The sequence below is a fragment of the Equus asinus genome, chromosome 12 (genome assembly GCF_041296235.1).
Source record: "Equus asinus isolate D_3611 breed Donkey chromosome 12, EquAss-T2T_v2, whole genome shotgun sequence".
Taxonomy (NCBI): Eukaryota; Metazoa; Chordata; class Mammalia; order Perissodactyla; family Equidae; genus Equus; species Equus asinus.
In genome coordinates, this window is record NC_091801.1 from 68,079,754 (window position 1) to 68,097,578 (window position 17,825).

The 17,825-nt window shown below is 38.4% G+C and overlaps 1 protein-coding gene across 5 annotated transcripts in view; it reads left to right on the forward strand.

The window, feature by feature from the left end:
* The window catches only part of TBC1D31 (TBC1 domain family member 31), a 65,213-nt gene that overhangs the window by 18,121 nt on the left and 29,267 nt on the right, over nt 1-17,825 (forward strand). For all 5 annotated transcript variants that reach the window (XM_070481546.1, XM_014838046.3, XM_044743777.2 and 2 more), the window contains 7 exons: nt 561-712; nt 3,677-3,836; nt 5,853-6,053; nt 10,074-10,250; nt 15,060-15,139; nt 15,219-15,365; nt 16,812-16,945. In XM_070481546.1, coding sequence (XP_070337647.1) covers nt 561-712; nt 3,677-3,836; nt 5,853-6,053; nt 10,074-10,250; nt 15,060-15,139; nt 15,219-15,365; nt 16,812-16,945 — 1,051 coding nt within the window. The remainder of the gene's footprint in view (nt 1-560; nt 713-3,676; nt 3,837-5,852; nt 6,054-10,073; nt 10,251-15,059; nt 15,140-15,218; nt 15,366-16,811; nt 16,946-17,825) is intronic.

The following is a 17,825-nucleotide window of genomic DNA, read 5'->3' on the forward strand; positions in this document are numbered from 1 at the left end:
CAAAATAAATTTGGGGGCCAGCCCCACGGCCAAGTGGTTAAGTTTGCATGCTCCACTTCAGCAGCTCAGTGTTTCGCCGGTTCAGATCCTGCTCATGGACCTAGCACCCGGCCCACATAGCAGAACTAGAAGGACCTACGACTAGAATGTACAGCTGTGTACTGGGGGGCTTTGGGGAGAAGAAGAAAAAAAAGACTGGCAGCAGATGTTAGCTCAAGGCCAATCTTTAAAAAAAAACAAAAATAAATTTGATACACATAAAAGGGTATCTCATTACTTTCATTTGAACCTTTTATAAGGTTAAATATTTATAAATTGTTACTTAGTATTTCATGAATTTTAGTCATTATAGTCACCTACTTTTTATTTAAAGGTGAATACCTTTTCTTTTAGTTTATAGTAATACGTGAAATATCAGTATTACCCTCTGTCTTATAGTGTAAATATATTTTTCTCCAGTTTAAGAAAAAATAATTTTAAAAAAGAAAAATTGACTACTTGTGTAATTTTAAATTTAACGAGGGCTAAATGATCCAATAACTTTTTTTCTCCCTCTTTAGGTTTTCTTTCTACCATTGAGTAATACCATCCTCAGCTGTTTTAAAGATAATTCCATCTTCGCCTGGGAATGTGATACTCTTTTTTGCAAATATCAATTGCCAGCTCCACCAGAAAGCTCCAGTATATTATACAAAGTGTTTGCTGTGACCAGGTGATGTGCGTTTTAAGATACTGAGAATTTTTAAGAAATATAACTTCCAGTGAAATTTTACAAATTTTCATTCTACATCTCATTGTCATCTGAGGAAAAGTTTCCTTCAAATTTAGATATGGTCTATAGAACTTTTTTTTTAATTTTATCATGGGAAATTTAAAATAAACATAAAAATATAAAAGTTCATGAACCCCTGAGTATAGTATTCTCATTAGCTATAATAATCATCAACTAGCAGCCACTCCTTTTTATCTATAACTCTGTGTACTACTTCTCTACTGCATTGTCTTAAAGCAAAGACAAAGCATATCGTTTCATCTGTAAATATCTCGATGTGCATTTCTAAAGGATAAGGGCCCTTTTTGAAACACAACCATAGTGCTATTATCACACTTTTTAAAAATTAGTAATTTCTTAATATTGTCATATAGCTAATCATTATTCAAATTTCCCTGATTTATCTAATTGTTTTTTATGGTTAGTTTGTTTAAATCAGGAATAAAATAAGATTCACACATTCTCTTGGTTGATATAGCCCTCTTTTAATTTTTTCCTTGCAGTTTATTTGTTAAACAGCTGGTCATTTGTCCTAGAGTTTTCCATATTCTGGATTTTGCTCTTTGCATCCCTGAGATGTTGTTTAATATGATCTTCTGTCATCTGCATTTCATATTGTAAACTAGTTCTGCATATATTTCCTATGAATTGGAAGCTTGATCTGATTCAGGTTTGATTTTGGGGCAAGAAAACATGGGTGGTTTGTGTACTTTGATCAGGAGAAAGATAGTGCTCTTTCTCATGTGATATTAGCGGCCATTGATGATGATTACCTAGATTTGGTTTTGAATTAGAGGTTAGTAAAATGGTGCTACTCTAATTCTCTCATTCCTTCTTTCCTTACCGAGTAGAAACTCCTATAGAAAAAAACTTCCTTTCATCAAAGGATGTTCCTTCCAAACATCCTTGCATTTCTTTCATTACTTTGATGTTTAGTTTGTAAAGGAAAGACAGGCTAAATGCTTGATTTCCCCCTTTTTTTAAAAGAAAAATTTTCAAAATAATCAGTTGGTTTATTGGCATCTTCCGAAGGTGGCCAGTGAAGTCTTTTGTCTTTAATCCTGGTAAATTCCTGGGTTTAATCTAGTGGACATGCTTTGGTCGATTAAAGTGGTCACTGTTAGCGATGCTCCAGTTCTTTCGTCTTTGAGCAGTGGGATCCTCTTCAGTTGGCATTGAGCCCTTCTGATACAACCCCATTGGTCTGTGATAGTTTTTGTTCTTTCTGGTCTGACAGGATGTTCCAGGCTTATTTGTGTGTTTCCCGTCCCAAACCTGGAATCAGCCATTTCTCTAAAGAGCCTGGGTTCATTTTAGTGGGAAGTGAATCTGGATGCTAGGGGTTCTCATTGTGACTGGGTTGGTCATTATTTCCAGGCCTTTTCAGTGGAAGGAGCTAGGAAATAGGTGTTATTTCCTCCCTTTCTCCCACCCTCTTCTTCTAAGTCATTAGTGAATCCCATCAGCTCTCCCAGACTGTGCTTTGAATGGGCCTACCTTTCTGTCCGTTCCCTCAGCTGTTACCCTACTCTCTTTCACACTGTTATGATAGCCTCCCTCTTTGGTCTCCTTGTTTTCAGTCTCATCTCCTAAAGTCAGTCTCTACATAGCAGGTAGAGTGGTCTTTTTAAGTCACTAAGTCAGATCATGTCACTGCCCTGTTGAACCCCCTTGGAAGGCTTTCCACCGTACTTAGAACAAAATGCGAACTCCGCACCGCATCCCCTGAGGCCTCTTGTCATCTGGCCTGGGCCTCCCTCTCTTTCCTCATCTGATTTCCTTCCCCCATCGCTGTTCCAGCCACACTTGAGTGTGGCCTCTCACTCTTCCTTCATACTAAGCTGTTCCAGTCTGGAACGCTGCCCAGCATGGCATTCTCCCTCCAAATCATCCCGTGACTGGCCCGTTTGCATTCAGGGAGCTGGTCTTCCTCCTTTCCCAGCTCTGTAACATCGCCTCATTTTATAGTTCTTTACAGAATTTATCATCCCCTTATAAATCAAGTTCATTTTTTGGTTGGTTTGCCTTCTTCTAGACTGAAAGTCCCATAAGAGCAGGAACCTTACTTGTCTTCTTCACCACTGTGTTCCTGGCGCCTGAACTGGTACCTGGTTTGTAGTAGACACCTGACAAGTTCTTGGTGAATGAATGAGCAACAACCTTGCAAATCAATCCAGCTTGTTCTGTTTGTTCTTTATAAACATAAAGTAGCTTTCTTTGAGCAGAAAGAGTGTTTGGGCTCTCTGGTTTTTCATATAGCAGTGCTGTACCAATTCAGTATAGTCATATGTGAAATGTGGAAAGTTGGGTAGTGATAAGTGACTTTGTGAGATCATGCTATAAAATATAAGCATTACTTAGAAACCCACAATCCAGTCAGCAAACAAATGTTTGTTAAGTTGGGGTTTTAGCACCAGAGGTTAAAAAAAATACATGCAGTAAACCTGAGTTTTTCTATATGGTGGCCACTGGGCATATGGGACTATTTAAATTAGTAAAAATGAAATGAAATTAAGAATTTCCGGGGCCAGCCTGGCGGTGTTGTTAAGTTCACATGCTCCACTTCGGTGGCGTGGGGTTCACCAGTTCAGATCCCAGTGACACACCTACACACTGCTCATCAAGCTATGCTGAGGCAGCATCCCACATATACATGATAGAGGAAGATTGGCACAGATGTTAGCTCAGGGCTAATCTTTCTCACCAAAAACAAAGAAAAATTAAGAATGACCTCAGAAACACTAGCCGCATTTCAAGTTCTCAATAATCACATGTGGCTAGGCTAGTAGTCACCATATTGGATGCATAGATACAGAGCATTTCCATCATCATATCAGATCATATTCGACAGTGCTGCTGTAAACAATTCATCTAGTCTTACTTTCTTACCTTTTTGTTGTACAGAGATGGTCGAATCCTGGCTGCTGGAGGCAAATCAAATCATCTTCATTTATGGTGCTTAGAAGCTAAGCAGCTATTTAGAATTATCCAGATGCCTACTAAAGTTCGAGCCATTCGCCATCTAGAGTTTCTTCCTGATAGTTTCGATGCTGGTTCTAATCAGGTTAGTAACATAAGTGTTAGTGACATTGTACTGTTTGAGAAAAATCTGAACAATTTTTAAACTATATTAGCTCGTACTTAACTTGTACCCTGATTGTTACAAGGATTTAAAATTACTAATGTGTTGTTTTTGTGAAGAGTCTAAAATTGAAAAAAAAAATTTTTTTGGTGAGGAAAATTGGCCCTGAGCTAACATCTGTGCCAGTCTTCCTCTATTTTTTGTCTGTGGGATTCTGCCACAGCATGGCTTGCTGACCACTGTGTAGGTCACAGCCCAGGATCCAAACCTGTGAACCCCAGTACACCAAAGCAGACATTGCAAACTTAACCACTATACTACCAGGCCAGGCCCCTGAAAAAAAATTTTAAATCTTAGGTTCTGTATGTTACTGACAATGTACCCTTTTTCTAAAATCAATATACTTGATTTAAGTTTATGGTTTAATTTAATTATGTCATACTTTATGGTTTACAGGGCACATTAGCATGTTACTTTTTATGTGATCCTTAAAGAATTCTTTGAACATAGGCAGGGAAGGTATTCTCACTGTTATACAGATCGTGATACTGAAGCTTAGAAACCTTAAGTGACTTGTCAACACTCTTTGTGAACTTTAAAGATTGAAGGTGGGGCTGCAACTAAAATTTTTCCATTTTGTTGTGCTGTGTTTTATGTACCGTAACTGGTGCCGCAGTCCCATGAAACATGTTTTCTTTCTGTCCTGCCTTAGTTTGCAAGTTGCTTCCCCTATACACACATCTTCTTTCTTTTTAATAGTTGAGTACAGTCAAACCTTAACTTTTTTATTTTCAATTAGCTATCTTGGATCTTACACTTCAATAAATTTTATATACATGTAATATATATGTTTTATGTATATGTGTTTATATATAATTGTGTATATTTACCATATCTCTTTTGACTTAAGTTTTTTGAGTAGGTAATTCATTCACATGGCTGAAAACATAAACCACATGAAGGCGTACAGCGAATGTCTTACTCCTCTCTCCCGTTAGCCCAGTTATGCGCTCTCCATAGCCACTGTTGTTAGTCTTAATGTTTTTCCCTCTTTTCACCTTGCTTTTCTTCACTTAATTTACCTTGAAGATTGTTCTGTATCGGTACAGCACTTCATTCTTTTTCTACAGCTGCATAGTATTCCATAGTTTTTAAATCAATCCTTTATTATTGGGCACTTAACTTGTTTTTAGTCCTTTCCTATTACAAATAATGCTGCACTGAAAAACTTTTTGCTCACTTCATTTCACGCATCCTGTCTGCAGGATAAAACTCCACAGTTGCAATAGTGGTACCAGGGTCATGTGCATCTGCAGTTTTGATAGTTAGTGCCAAGTAGCCCTCCAGAGAGGCTGCGTCAAATGTGAATGATGGGATGTCCTACAGCCTGACCAACAGAAGAACATGCTTTTTATTTCCCCCTTAAAAGAATAGCTTGCCTCTTACCCCTTCACTATCCTTGCAACTCACAGACCTTTCTCTCCACTCCCCAAATGTTAGTTACACAGCTGGAAGCAGGTAGACGGTGGGGAGCCTCACTGAGAGTCACAGGTTTGTATGGGGCAGCAGGGTGGCTGCTAGCTCTGACTGAGCTGTGGGGACGGTACGGAACACGGACCCTCCACACTCCTCGCTTCTGGTAGCAGTGTGGAGGTCAGAGTTAAGCCCTGTCTTATCATCTGTATTCCCTCCGTAGGGACTAGTGGAGACGTGGCCTCCCCATGGGAAGGAAAGATTGTCAGGTGACCTTTCCATAGTCCACCAGGATGGGCTCCTTGCTGGGTCTGGGTAGAGCCAAGCTTACCTGGACCTGAGCAGGGCAAACTACATGAGCCATCATTAGGGATTTGAAAATATGTAATGACTCTCTGCGAATGTCATCTCCTCTGTCCTCCCCTCAAAAAAGAAAAATTGATAAACATATAAATACACACTGTCAGACATTTGACTTTTAAATGTGTTTTTAGGAACTCATATGTTGTTTCTCTCTGTTCTTAGGTTCTTGGAGTGCTAAGTCAAGATGGTATCATGAGATTCATCAATATACAGACTTGCAAGCTTCTCTTTGAAATCGGCAGCCTTGATGAGGGAATTAGCTCGGCGGTGATCAGCCCCCACGGACGGTACATTGCGTCCATCATGGAGAATGGAAGTCTGAACATATATTCAGTTCAGGCTTTAACACAAGAGATAAATAAGGTATGTGACCAAGTCAAAAACGTCAATTTTTTGTTTTTTTAAGATTTAAGTATATCATCGAAAATAAAATCTTTATGCTGTGTTTTTCTGACTTCCTTGGACCCTATCCATTTTTCTGGAATTTTTTTTTTTGCTCCTGTTCCCAAAGCCACACATCTAGACTTGATTTCTCACCTATCGTCCGTTCCTAAATTGCTGCCTCCCTAAAGCGTCTATTTGGTGGCCCTGTCCCATTCAGGGTGCCCTCATGCTTCCCAAAAAGGGCGTTCAGTTCCAGCCTCTTCATATCTGTCTCTCTTTCTTCCCGTCTTATAGGCTAGAAACCTTGGAGTACTATGACTATTCCTACTCCTTTATTTCCTAAATCTAGTCAATACTAGGTTATGTAATTGCCTCAATTTGGAATATCTACGTATGTGCTGCCTGTTCTCCATCTCCGTATTAGCCATCTTGTATTGGTCCTCATTAACTGCTCTTGAGTAACGGTAATTTCAACAAGTATACCAACACTCAGAGCCCTCAGTGCTTGCCCCTGCCCATCAACCATCTTTCATGTAGCATTTCTCTAAAATAACACTTGCTTCATCATTTCTGAAATAGTGCTACTTTAGTGGCTTCCTTTTGCCTGTTTCATTAAGTCCGGCCTCTTCTGCCCGGCTCTCAAGGTCCTCTCTATCTTGTCTGCTCTACCTGTCTAACTTAGTTCTCCATACTGGTAGCTTCCTCCATTGTTCCCTGTAATGCCCTTGTCATTTCTGCATCTGTTATCTGCATTATTCATTTCATCTAAATATACTTCCTTCTCTTCTTTTATGGTTCTATAAAATTTCCCCAGCTTCTTTCCACGTCTCATTGTCTGTGGGCGGCCTCTCCAGGTCTGGAACTGTATCAAGGTAGCACTAAGTCGGGGACTTCACTCTGCAGAGGAAGAAGCTCACGCCCACCCTAATCACGCAGCCAGTCATTAGCGGGCCCAGATGGTCTGTTCTTAGTATGACAAGCTTTTTTGCCATTCTACCTGCTCCTTTTTGTCTTTTTTTTAATTAGACAAGTAGTAAATGTCCTATTGCAGAGAAAAATCAAAAGGTACCAATAAGCGAGTAGATAAATAAGAATCACAGTCTCAGCGTCCTCCAGTGACCTTGAAATGCCTACGTGCCCCATCTTTCTGTGTGTAAACGTATACAGTGAGTCCTCATCATTCACGGATTTGTGTGTGTCGACTCACCTGCTCGTGAAATGTATCTGTGCCTGTAAAATCAGTGTTCACCACGTGTTCACAGACACTGGCCTGTGCAGAGCAGCAACACATTTTGAATTGCCCAACATGCAGGTTCCCAGCTGAGGTCAAACAAGGCAACACTCCACCTTCTGATTTCATCTCAGACTGTAAACAGCATCCTTTTTGTGGTCTGTTTAGTGCTGTGTTTTTCACATTTTTGTGCTTTTTGTAGGTGATTTTGCTCTTTAAAATTGCCCTCAAGCGTAGTGCTGAAGTGCTCTCTGGTGTCCCTAAGCACAAGACCCCTGTGATAGATAAACTTCATTCTAGCATGAGTTACAGTGCTGTTGGCCTGAGTTCAATGGTAATGAGTCAACAATATGTATTAAATAAGTGTCTTTAAATAAACGCATACACAAAACAAGGTTATGTATTGATTGGTTGACAAACGTGTTGTGACTAGGCAGGCTCACAAGGACTTAACTCTGTTTCCCCTCTGAGCGATGATTCAGTATTCACTAACTCAGTATTTGCAGGGACTGAATAGAACATAACTACCGCGAATAATGAGAATCTACTCTGTGTGCGTGTGTGTGTGTGTGTGCACGCATTTTCTTTAAATATATGGAATTATACTCTATTTGTAAACCTTAGAAATTTTAATAATATATTATTATTTGCTCTTACTGGGGGAGTGTTTGGCCTAGCTGAATTTTACAAGAGCTAGGTGAGTGTTATTAGTAGAAACAGGGAGAGATCTGAGAAAAATGAAGGTAAGAGAGAGTCATTGACCTCCTCTCTGCTGTTTGTTAGGCAAATTGAGATCGTATTGACCAGAAAAGCTACCTTATAACAGAAAGAGGATAATCTGGTTTTTTTGGACTCATTACTAGCACCGCCAATGTCTCTGTGGCTATTCTGGGCCTACACAAATGCCCAGGTCCATAGTCACTACAAAACTGAACTTACCTACATCCCATTCCTTCAGTCCTGTTTTCTTGCTGTTGGAGAATTTCTGGTATTGTGCTAAAGGTGTTGAAGTTTTAGCACTACTAAGGTATGGCAATTTAGGTCATATCTCAGGCTCTAACTTTTGGGAGATTGTATTTCATGGAAGAGTCTGGGGTTCATGCAGGAAAAAATGTGGCACTAGAATAGACATTTTAATAAAGATTTAGAATGGATTGAGGTTAGAAGGTAGTTCGAGGACATTAAAGATGGGCAGTGTTCAGAAGTCAGTTATTAATTACACTATTAATTACATTTCATAGATAAAGAATTGAAAAATCGTAGAATGAGTAGTCATCGTACTTTTTTTATGGTCAGAGCTATTGTTATTCTATCTTACATTATCCTTGTAATCTTTCTAGATGAGAATAAATAATGTATCCTAGAAAAACACTCTTTGGAAAACCTTATAAAGTTAAAACTAAATATTTTTCATAATAATTTTAAATCAAAAATATCATGTTACCTACTCTGCACATTTTACAGTGTTATGGATTTGTATATACTGCAGTTGACATTAGGGAATACCTTTTTTGGTCTTATAGTTGGCTGCAGGTTTCAAAAGCAGAAGTCTTGAACCTCTGAAGACAGCATGAGAAAAATCTTTGAAACCTCAAAGCAGTCTTTTAGTAGTCTGTGTTATTAAAAAAAGTCAAGATGTTTGCTTTGTTTTCTTTCTTTCTTTTGGGGGTAAGAGGGGAGGAGGTCAAAAAAGTTTGGTTTCTGCTTCAAAGAGCTCTGCCCAAGAGTGGTGATTCATTTTCATTATACGTCGTCTTGGAAGAATACTGTTCTGGATTTCATGACAGTTGACTTCAAGGTAATGTGTGTAACATGTTTTTCTGAAATCTACAGTGTTCGTTTGGACATATAGAGTGTTCCGTATATTCTTGTCCTCATCTGAAAGGAATTGGCACTTTGGCTTCAAAAACATTTTTTGTTAAATCGCAAATCCACCTTGTCTTTGATTTGGGTCTGGGCTAATTACTAAGGGAACATTCAGCAATAATGGTCTCAAACATTTAAATCCCCCGTGAAAGTCATTGTAGTTGAATCATAGTCAGAACTCAGAAGGCCTGAAATGCCTTATCTGCTCATTTCCTTTGAACCAGGAAGATCTTTTGATTTCGGAGTATTATTTGTGGATAAAATGTTTCAGTGAACCACTTTACCTTAACTAAATTGAAGTTGTCGGGGTTTATTTTCCTGCTTGGAACACCCCCTAAAAATGAGGGTTTGGGATCTAAGTCGTGCTGTCTGAACTGCCTTTGAAGCAGGAAGGGACCAGCAGCTATCTCTATGCAGATGAAAAAACGTAACCAAGGATAGAGAGGCAGTGTCCGTGCTTCCGGAGGAAAGGCGTTTGGCAGTTTCCCTCAGCAATTTCGCTTGAGCCTGAAGAATATCAAGGTGCTTCAGCCAGCGTTCCAGAGGGCTGCACGTCTCCCTGCGCCTTCTCTGCTTCGGGTTGTCACCATACTGCTCACTGTATCTTGCAAGTACAAAAAATGGACCGGTACTCTAAGATTTAAGGGCAGCTTTCAAAGAATAATTAAATTCTATTTGTTGTTGTTAGTCATCTGTCTTTATTATGTTCTTCAAAGGAATTTGGTAGAAATTCACTTTGTTAGTCAACAGCACTCTTGGATATTTTATTTACACTTCTTGCCTGAAGAATAATTACCTATATATTAAGGCACATTGTTGAATTGATTAAAACAAATATTGTGAATCATATGTGGCAGGTCTATTTTCCAAAGATAGCCACTGGATTTTTTTTTTCCTTTTAGCCGCCTCCTCCTTTAGTGAAAGTGATTGAAGATTTGCCTAAGAGTAAACTGAATGCTGGTGATCTTAAGGTAAAAGTAACATCGAGAAGGGTCCAGCGGCCATCAAAATCAAGGGAAAACAAAATACAGACGAGAATATTAAAACAAGACCTGGCTGGTCATTGTGAAAATAAAGAGGTAAGAATGTGTTATAATTCAACTTTTTTTTTCTTTTTTTTTTTTTTATAATTCAACTTTTTTTGTCGTGACTCTGCTATAGGCCAGTCTCGTGATTTCTAGGCTGTCATAACTCTTCCCTCTCTTAGGAATTAAAGGAAAGTTCTGTGAAGAGAAGAAAGTTGTAACTGAAATTTTAATATGCTTTTTAAACTTTTTAATATAAAATTAATACATACTTAATGGTTTTTTAAAAAATCAGACAGTATAGAATTGCATTGTCCAGGACGCTGCCCGCTCGCCACGTGGCCAGTCTGCACTGAGATGTGCTGTACATGTTGAACACATCAGTCATTGAAAACTTACTATGAACAGAAGGATGTTAACTATCTTCTTATTTAGCAATTTTATGTTGATTATGTGTTGAAATGCTAACATTTTTATTATATTGAGTTAAATAAAATACGTTATTAAACTTAATTTTACCTGCTGCTTCTTACTTGTTTAATGTGGTTCCTGGAAAATTTAAAATTACGTTTGTGGCTTGTGTTATCTGTTAGATGATGCTGGTTATAAGGGGAAAAGATGAAAGCATACTTTGCTTCCTCCCTGTTCTCCAGCCCACTCTTCATCGCGCTCTCCAGAGGTAGCCATTGCCAGGAGTTACAGATATCCTTTCAGAAGTTTTCTGTGCATATGTAAACAAACATGTCTGCATATGTTACCTTTTTACTTTTATTTCTTTTACATAGATGGAATCATTCTATAGCACTGTTCTCTAACTTGCTTCTTTTTATGTTAGTGCGTATAGTGCTACAACATTTTTAAAAATATTTGCAAAGTATTGTATTTCTGGATATACCTTAGTTTATCTAACTGGTACTCTGCTGACTGGCATTTACATTGTATTGTCAGTCTTCTGTTAATACATCTGTGATGCAGTGGATATCCTTGTGCAATGATCTCTGAACATTTGTGCAAATGTATCTGTAGAAGTAGAATTTTTAAGTCAGAGTGTGTGCATAAAAATTTTGATAGTAGCAGCCAAGCTGTTCTCAAAAAGAATGTACCAATTTGCCTTTTGGCCTTGTTTGAGATGATCTGGTAACGTGTGTGTGTGTGTGCGTGTGTGTGATTTATTCAAGAAAAGCTTAGAAACAACCAAAATGTCTAATAGTAGGTCACTAATCATAAATTATCGTAGAGCTCTACACTAGAAATCTAAGAATATTTGAGAAGAAAGGGGAATAATTATAGTATGTTAAATACAAAAAGCAAGCTACAAGAACTATATTCTTGGATCTCAATTTGATTTAAAAAGGAGGAGGCTGGCCCCATAGCCGAGTGGTTAAGTTCATGCGCTCTGCTTCAGCGGCCCAGGGTTTCGCCAGTTCGAATCCTGGGCACCAACATGGGACTGCTCATCAAGCCACGCTGAGGCGGCGTCCCACATGCCACAACTAGAAGGACCCACAACGATGAATATACAACTATGTACCAGGGGGCTTTGGGGAGAAAAAGGAAAAATAAAATCTTTAAAAGAAATAAAAATAAAAAGGAGATGAGTACCATATATTGTTTTTAAAACTCCATAAGAAAGACCAAGATACTAGTAGAATTATCTTTGAGGGAAAGGATTTCAGTCAGTTTTATTTTCTTCTTTATATATATTTTTTGCTTTTTCATAATTTTATGTAAAGAGCGTATATTACTTTAGAATTGAAAGAAAATATGAATATTAACAGAGAGGTCGCTAACATTTTCAGGGACTTCTTAAACTTCTTACTGACATTCAGTCAGTCAGTCTCACACACAGAAGAGTACACATAAATGGACGGCTCAGTGAATTTTCACACACCTGTTAGCAGCCCCCTGGGAGCTCCCCTCGTGCCCCCTTCCAGACGCTCTCCCCCTCACCCAAGGAAAACTGCTGTCCTGACTTGTAACACTGTAGAGGAGTTCTGCCTTTTTTGTACTTACATAAATTGGATCATTCAGTTTGTAGTCTTTTGTGTCTGGCACATAAATTGGATCATTCAGTTTGTAGTCTTTTGTGTCTGGCTTCTTTCGTTCAATATATTTTTGAGAGATGGCGTGGAGTTGTAAATCATGCACTCATAGCTGCAGTATAGAATTCCATCGTGTGCATAAGCCAGCATTATCCATTCTGCAGTTGGTAGGCATTTGGGTAGTTTTCTAATATTTTTGCTGTTAGAAATAGTGCTGCTGGGAACGTTCTAGTGCATCTCTGTTGGTGAACATTAGGATACATTTCTGTTAGGTATAAACCGTGGAGGAATTTCTGGCTTCATAGGCTGTGCACGTGTTCAGCTTGAATAGATACTGTTAAACAGTTTTCCCAAGTGGTCGATTGAAGCAATTTATATTCCCACGAAGGGGTGTTTGAGAATTCCAGTTGCTCCATATTCTCACCAGCACTTGGTATTTTTCACATTAATTTTAATAACTTTTAATAGTTTTTCTTTAAGCATTTAAAATTGTGAAACTTGCAGAAAAAAACACAATGTGTAAAGTGTTGTGTACCAGGGAAATTTGTTAGAGACTCGGTGCCCAGGGTTTGAGGCTGGTTATATAGGACCCCTCTGTTTAGTGCATTTCAAAATTGCGGACTCCACGAGGAAAGCAGGGATTCAACGCAAACCCCAGTGTACAAACCGTATAGGCACAGCAAGCCATGCGTTGTCCTGGCATGGTGAGGACCCTCCTGAAATCAGGGTTTCCAGACAGCAGACAAGGCCCAACCTCGCAAGCAAGCCTTTCTGAGGGGGGCAGTCTCCAACCTGTCTGCAACTCGTTTCTGGGCATACCCATCGTCACATTAAGAAATAGGGGCTTCGACGCTCCAGGTCACACACTATGTGCTTGTCCCCAGTCTCACTTCTCTCCCCATCCCGTAGATGTAACCGTTATCTTCACTGTATTAATTACATCCTTGATTTTCTTTATAGTTTTATCACCTCTACATGTAACCCTAAATATTGTTCAGCTTTTAAAAACTAAATTTCAGGCACAAACCTAGCTGTGTAAAGATTGGGCAGTATTGCCCGTATTAGCTGAATGCTTTAATGAGAAGATCAGCTGAATGGGGTCTCTGAAACATGGTCTGGCTTCAGCTTTCCTGAGAGTTTATAGGAACCTTTTCTTGGAAAATAGTGAGCATGGTCATTGCCTTCTGGGAAATAAGAGGATTCCCATGACAGGCATTTGGCAGTGCCCTAGTGTGGATCAAATCAGACTGTCCTACAGAAATATATCAGGCATGGGCTGCTGCTAAGAATCCTGTAACCAGCTCTGCAGAGTAGGTCAAAGTAGAACCCTTCTATGGGGCGAAATGCGTGTCCACAACTAATCTTGGCATCAAGATAGAAAGGGAAGTAGGAGTTTCATCAGCTTATGGTCAAGACAAACACAGATAAAACTGGGGCCGAACTCAACCTGGGCATTCTATCTTTATTTAAAAAGAGGCTTCAGGGCCCAGCCTGGTGGCACAGCAGTTAAGTTCGCACGTTCTGCTTCGGCGGCCCAGGCTTCACCGGTTCGGATCTTGGGTACAGACATGACACTGCTTGGCAAGCCATACTGTGACAGGCGTCCCACATATAAAATAGAGGAAGATGGGCACGGGTCTTAGCTCAGGGCCAGTCTTCCTCAGCAAAAAAGAGGAGGATTGGCAGCAGATGTTAGTTCAGGGCTAATCTTTCTCAAAAAAAAAAAGGGAGGGGGGCCGGCCCCGTGGCCAAGTAGTTAAGTTTGCACGCTCCCCTGTAGCGGCCCAGTGTTTCACTGGTTCGGATCCTGGGCACAGACATGGCACCACTCATCAGGCCACGTTGAGGCAGCGTCCCACATGCCACAACTAGAAGGACCCACAACTAAAATATACAACTATGTACTGCAGGGATTTAGGGAGAAAAAACAGAAAGGAAAAAAAATAGATTGGCAACAGTTGTTAGCTCAGGTGCCAATCTTTTAAAAAAAAAAAAGGTGTCACTGGCAGCAGATGTCTGGGAGGTGATGGTAGTGATGAGCCTGTCTCTTTCGTGGATCATAGTGCTTCAGTGTGGACGGGTTGCCCTCGATATCTGGCACATGGCTCTCAACCATGGATCTTTCACCATCATCTTGGGCTATTCCTTCACCCCTCTCTTTCATTGGATTACCTGTTTCTTATGGTAAAAAGAGCATTGAACTAAGTCAGAAAATCTAGCTTTGAGTCTTGAGCCAAGACTTAGCAGGTTTGTGACTTTGAGCAAGTCACTGAATTTCTCTGACCTTCCTTCCCATTTTCTCAAAGAAAGGAAGACAACATTCCATCTTTTTCATATAGTTGTTAGGATCAACTGAGATAATCTATGAAAATGGCTTTGTAATCCTAAAATCTATAAAATGTTTTTCCACTAAAATGAACGTAGACCAAAAAAAAAGCAAAACGGGGGAAAAAGTGCTGTTCCCCTACTTTTTTTTTTTTAAATGGTTACATTTTAAGTGGTAATATAAGTATCTACATAATATCCTTGATTTTGCCTCTTAACCCACAAAGCCCAAAATATGTACTATCTGACCCTTTACAGAAAACGTTTGTCAAACCCTGTTCTAGGGAAAATAATATGTCATCAACTTTATCAGCTGTGTAATATGCACACTCAGGAGAGAGATTGTGTGTGTGTGTGTGTATGTAGAGAGAGTCCCATGATGTAAAAATATTTTTTACTGTGTGTTGTGTTCTAAAATAGGAAAGCCACTGTCAACTAGGGTACCTTTTCAGTTTTAAAATTATGTCACTTATTGATACTGTTTTTTTCTTTATAGAATGAGTTGTCAGAGGGATTAAGCAAAAAGCGTTTACAAATCTTATTAAAAGGCTATGGTGAATATCCAACAAAATATAGGTAAAACTTAAATTCTCTCATGTTAAATCAGTCTTACCCCCCAAAACTTTTCTTGGTTAAAAATGTTTTTTAATTTCAGAATGTTCATTTGGCGCTATCTGCTACAACTGCCTGAAAATCATACTGCATTTAGTAACCTAATAGATAAGGGTATTCATGCGGCCTTTCTCAACCTCCAGAAGAACTACCCCATCAAAAGTAGGAAACTACTCAGAGTATTACAGAGGTACGTTCAGTATATTGCAGCAATGTGTACCTCCCGTAAAATATTTATTAATTACAAATGGGAAAATAGTAATTCTCTAGTAGAGTAACTCAGCAGACACCAACTTAACTAAGTCATCGCATTTAAAATCACCAGTAATAAAACGTTTCAGGATCCTGCACATGACTTTTGCAGTATTCTTGCCAAAAATTTATAACTTCACTCTAATCATGAGAAAATAGACAAACTCAAATTAAAGAACAATCTATAAAATAACTGGTGTTCCTCAAAAATGTCAACGTCATAAAAGATAGGAGACTAGGGAACTCTCACACTGGAGGAAACTATGGTGATGCCACAAATGCAGTGTTGCGTCCTAGATTAGTGAAATGAAAAAATGACACACAGGAAAATGACACTAGTGGGAAAAATGGTAAAATCTGAATGAAGTGTGTAATTTAGTTACTAGCATTGTACCAATGTTAGTTTCTTAGTATTGATGATTGTGCTGTATTTATGCAAGATGTTAACATTAGAGTAATCTGAGTGTACGGTATATAGGAACTCTACTATTTTTACAACGTTTTGTAAGCCTAAAATTATTTCAAAACAAAAAGTTAAAAAGAAAGAAAAAATCTTAAAAGTATTACAAATAAATGTGAGAGAATTGTAATCCCAAAGTAAGGCAGGCTTTTCTAAGCATGACATATCCAGAAGAGATTGCTGTGAATAAAGGTCTTGACATGTAGAAAGTTTCCCAAAGCAAAGACATACGTAAAACCAAGAAAATGCATGCAAAACATTTGACAGATAAAAGGCTGATTTCTTTAGTATATGAAGTGCTTGTGTGTGTAAGCATGAAAAAGACCAACCAATAAGAAAAATGGGAAAAGGATTGAATATATAGTTCATGGCAGTGGAAGTGCTTCTTAAACATGAAAAGATACTTAATCTCCCTTATAATAAAAGAAATGCCAACTAAAACTACATCGAAAAATATATATTTTTTTGAAACTGTGTTGAAATACCATTTCTTACCTAGATTAAAGGTTTAGAAAGAAGGTTGATAATATGTTGGCAAGAGTGAGAAAATGGACATCCCTTCACATTGCTAATGGGAACGTAAATAGATGGTATTTTTGCAGAGAATAATTTGACACTGGCTCTTGGAATTACTACTGCGCGTATCCGTTGAGTCGGCAATTCCACTTCTAGGAATTCATCTAACTCTGTATTCCCACGTGAAGAATGATATACCTACAGTGACGTTAAACATAGCTTTGGGTCTTTTATAAGCAACTTTTAACACTGGTTCTGGGAGGGGAGCTAGATGATGGGGATGGGAGAGAGAATGGTCACCCGTTACACCTTCTGTATCAAATTTTTATCATATGAATGTATTATTTATTCAAATAAATTTTAATCATAAACCATTTTCTGGTCTTTATTTTGTCATTTTATTCACAGAACCCTATCTGCATTAGCTCACTGGTCTGCCATCTTTAGCGACACACCATATCTTCCACTCTTGGCATTTCCATTTGTAAAATTATTCCAGAACAACCAACTCCTCTGTTTTGAAGTTATTGCTACTCTCATAAGTAAGTAAATAAGTATTAAATAATGAAATCGCGTGGATTCTTATACGTTTTCCTAATATACTTGCACCTTTGCAATGTTTAGTAATGCTAGTGTGAAACAATCGGATATAGAGCCTAAAGTAGACAATTCCGACATTTATACATAAACCTTTTTATTTATGAGAAAATTTGGATAGTTGCATTCCAGCAGATACTATTATAGGCTAGATTTAGTTAGTAAGAAGGAAGCAGATGCTTCACTTACCAAAAGTGAGTTCTTATCCATAGGATCGTAGTATGTATGTAAAGCATTTCACACACAGTGCCTGCAGTGGCAAGTGCTGCCTGCTCTCATTCTCATCATCCGTAGCTAACATTTATTGAGAACTTTCTGTGTACTAGCTACCATTCTCGTTGTTTTGCCTTTATTAACTCATTTAATCCTTACAACAGTCCTATGAGATAGGTGTCATGATTATCTCCTTTTTATAGATGAAGAAACTGAGGCACAAAGAGCTTAAGTTTCCAAGGTTAGGTTAGTGGCAGAACAAGGATTTGAACCCAGACAGTCAGACTCTATAGCCTGTACTCCCAACCACTGTGTTTACTGCTGGTCATCTTCATCATCTGCACTGAAAAGTGAGTCATTTTTTCATATTCATAAAGTCAGGTCTGTTAAACAGTTAATAAACTGGATCCAAATTATAGATTGGTTTAACAAAAATAACCAATTTTATATGTATTTTAAATTAAAGTGTTTTCTTGTACAGAGAACATAAGCACTTAATTATAGTAAAATTCTGAAAAGTAGAAATAAAAGGTCCCAGCATACATATTGAGAATGTTTCAGTATATTTCTCTTTACATTTTTTGTTCATTTTGTTGCTTTGTATTTGCTTTG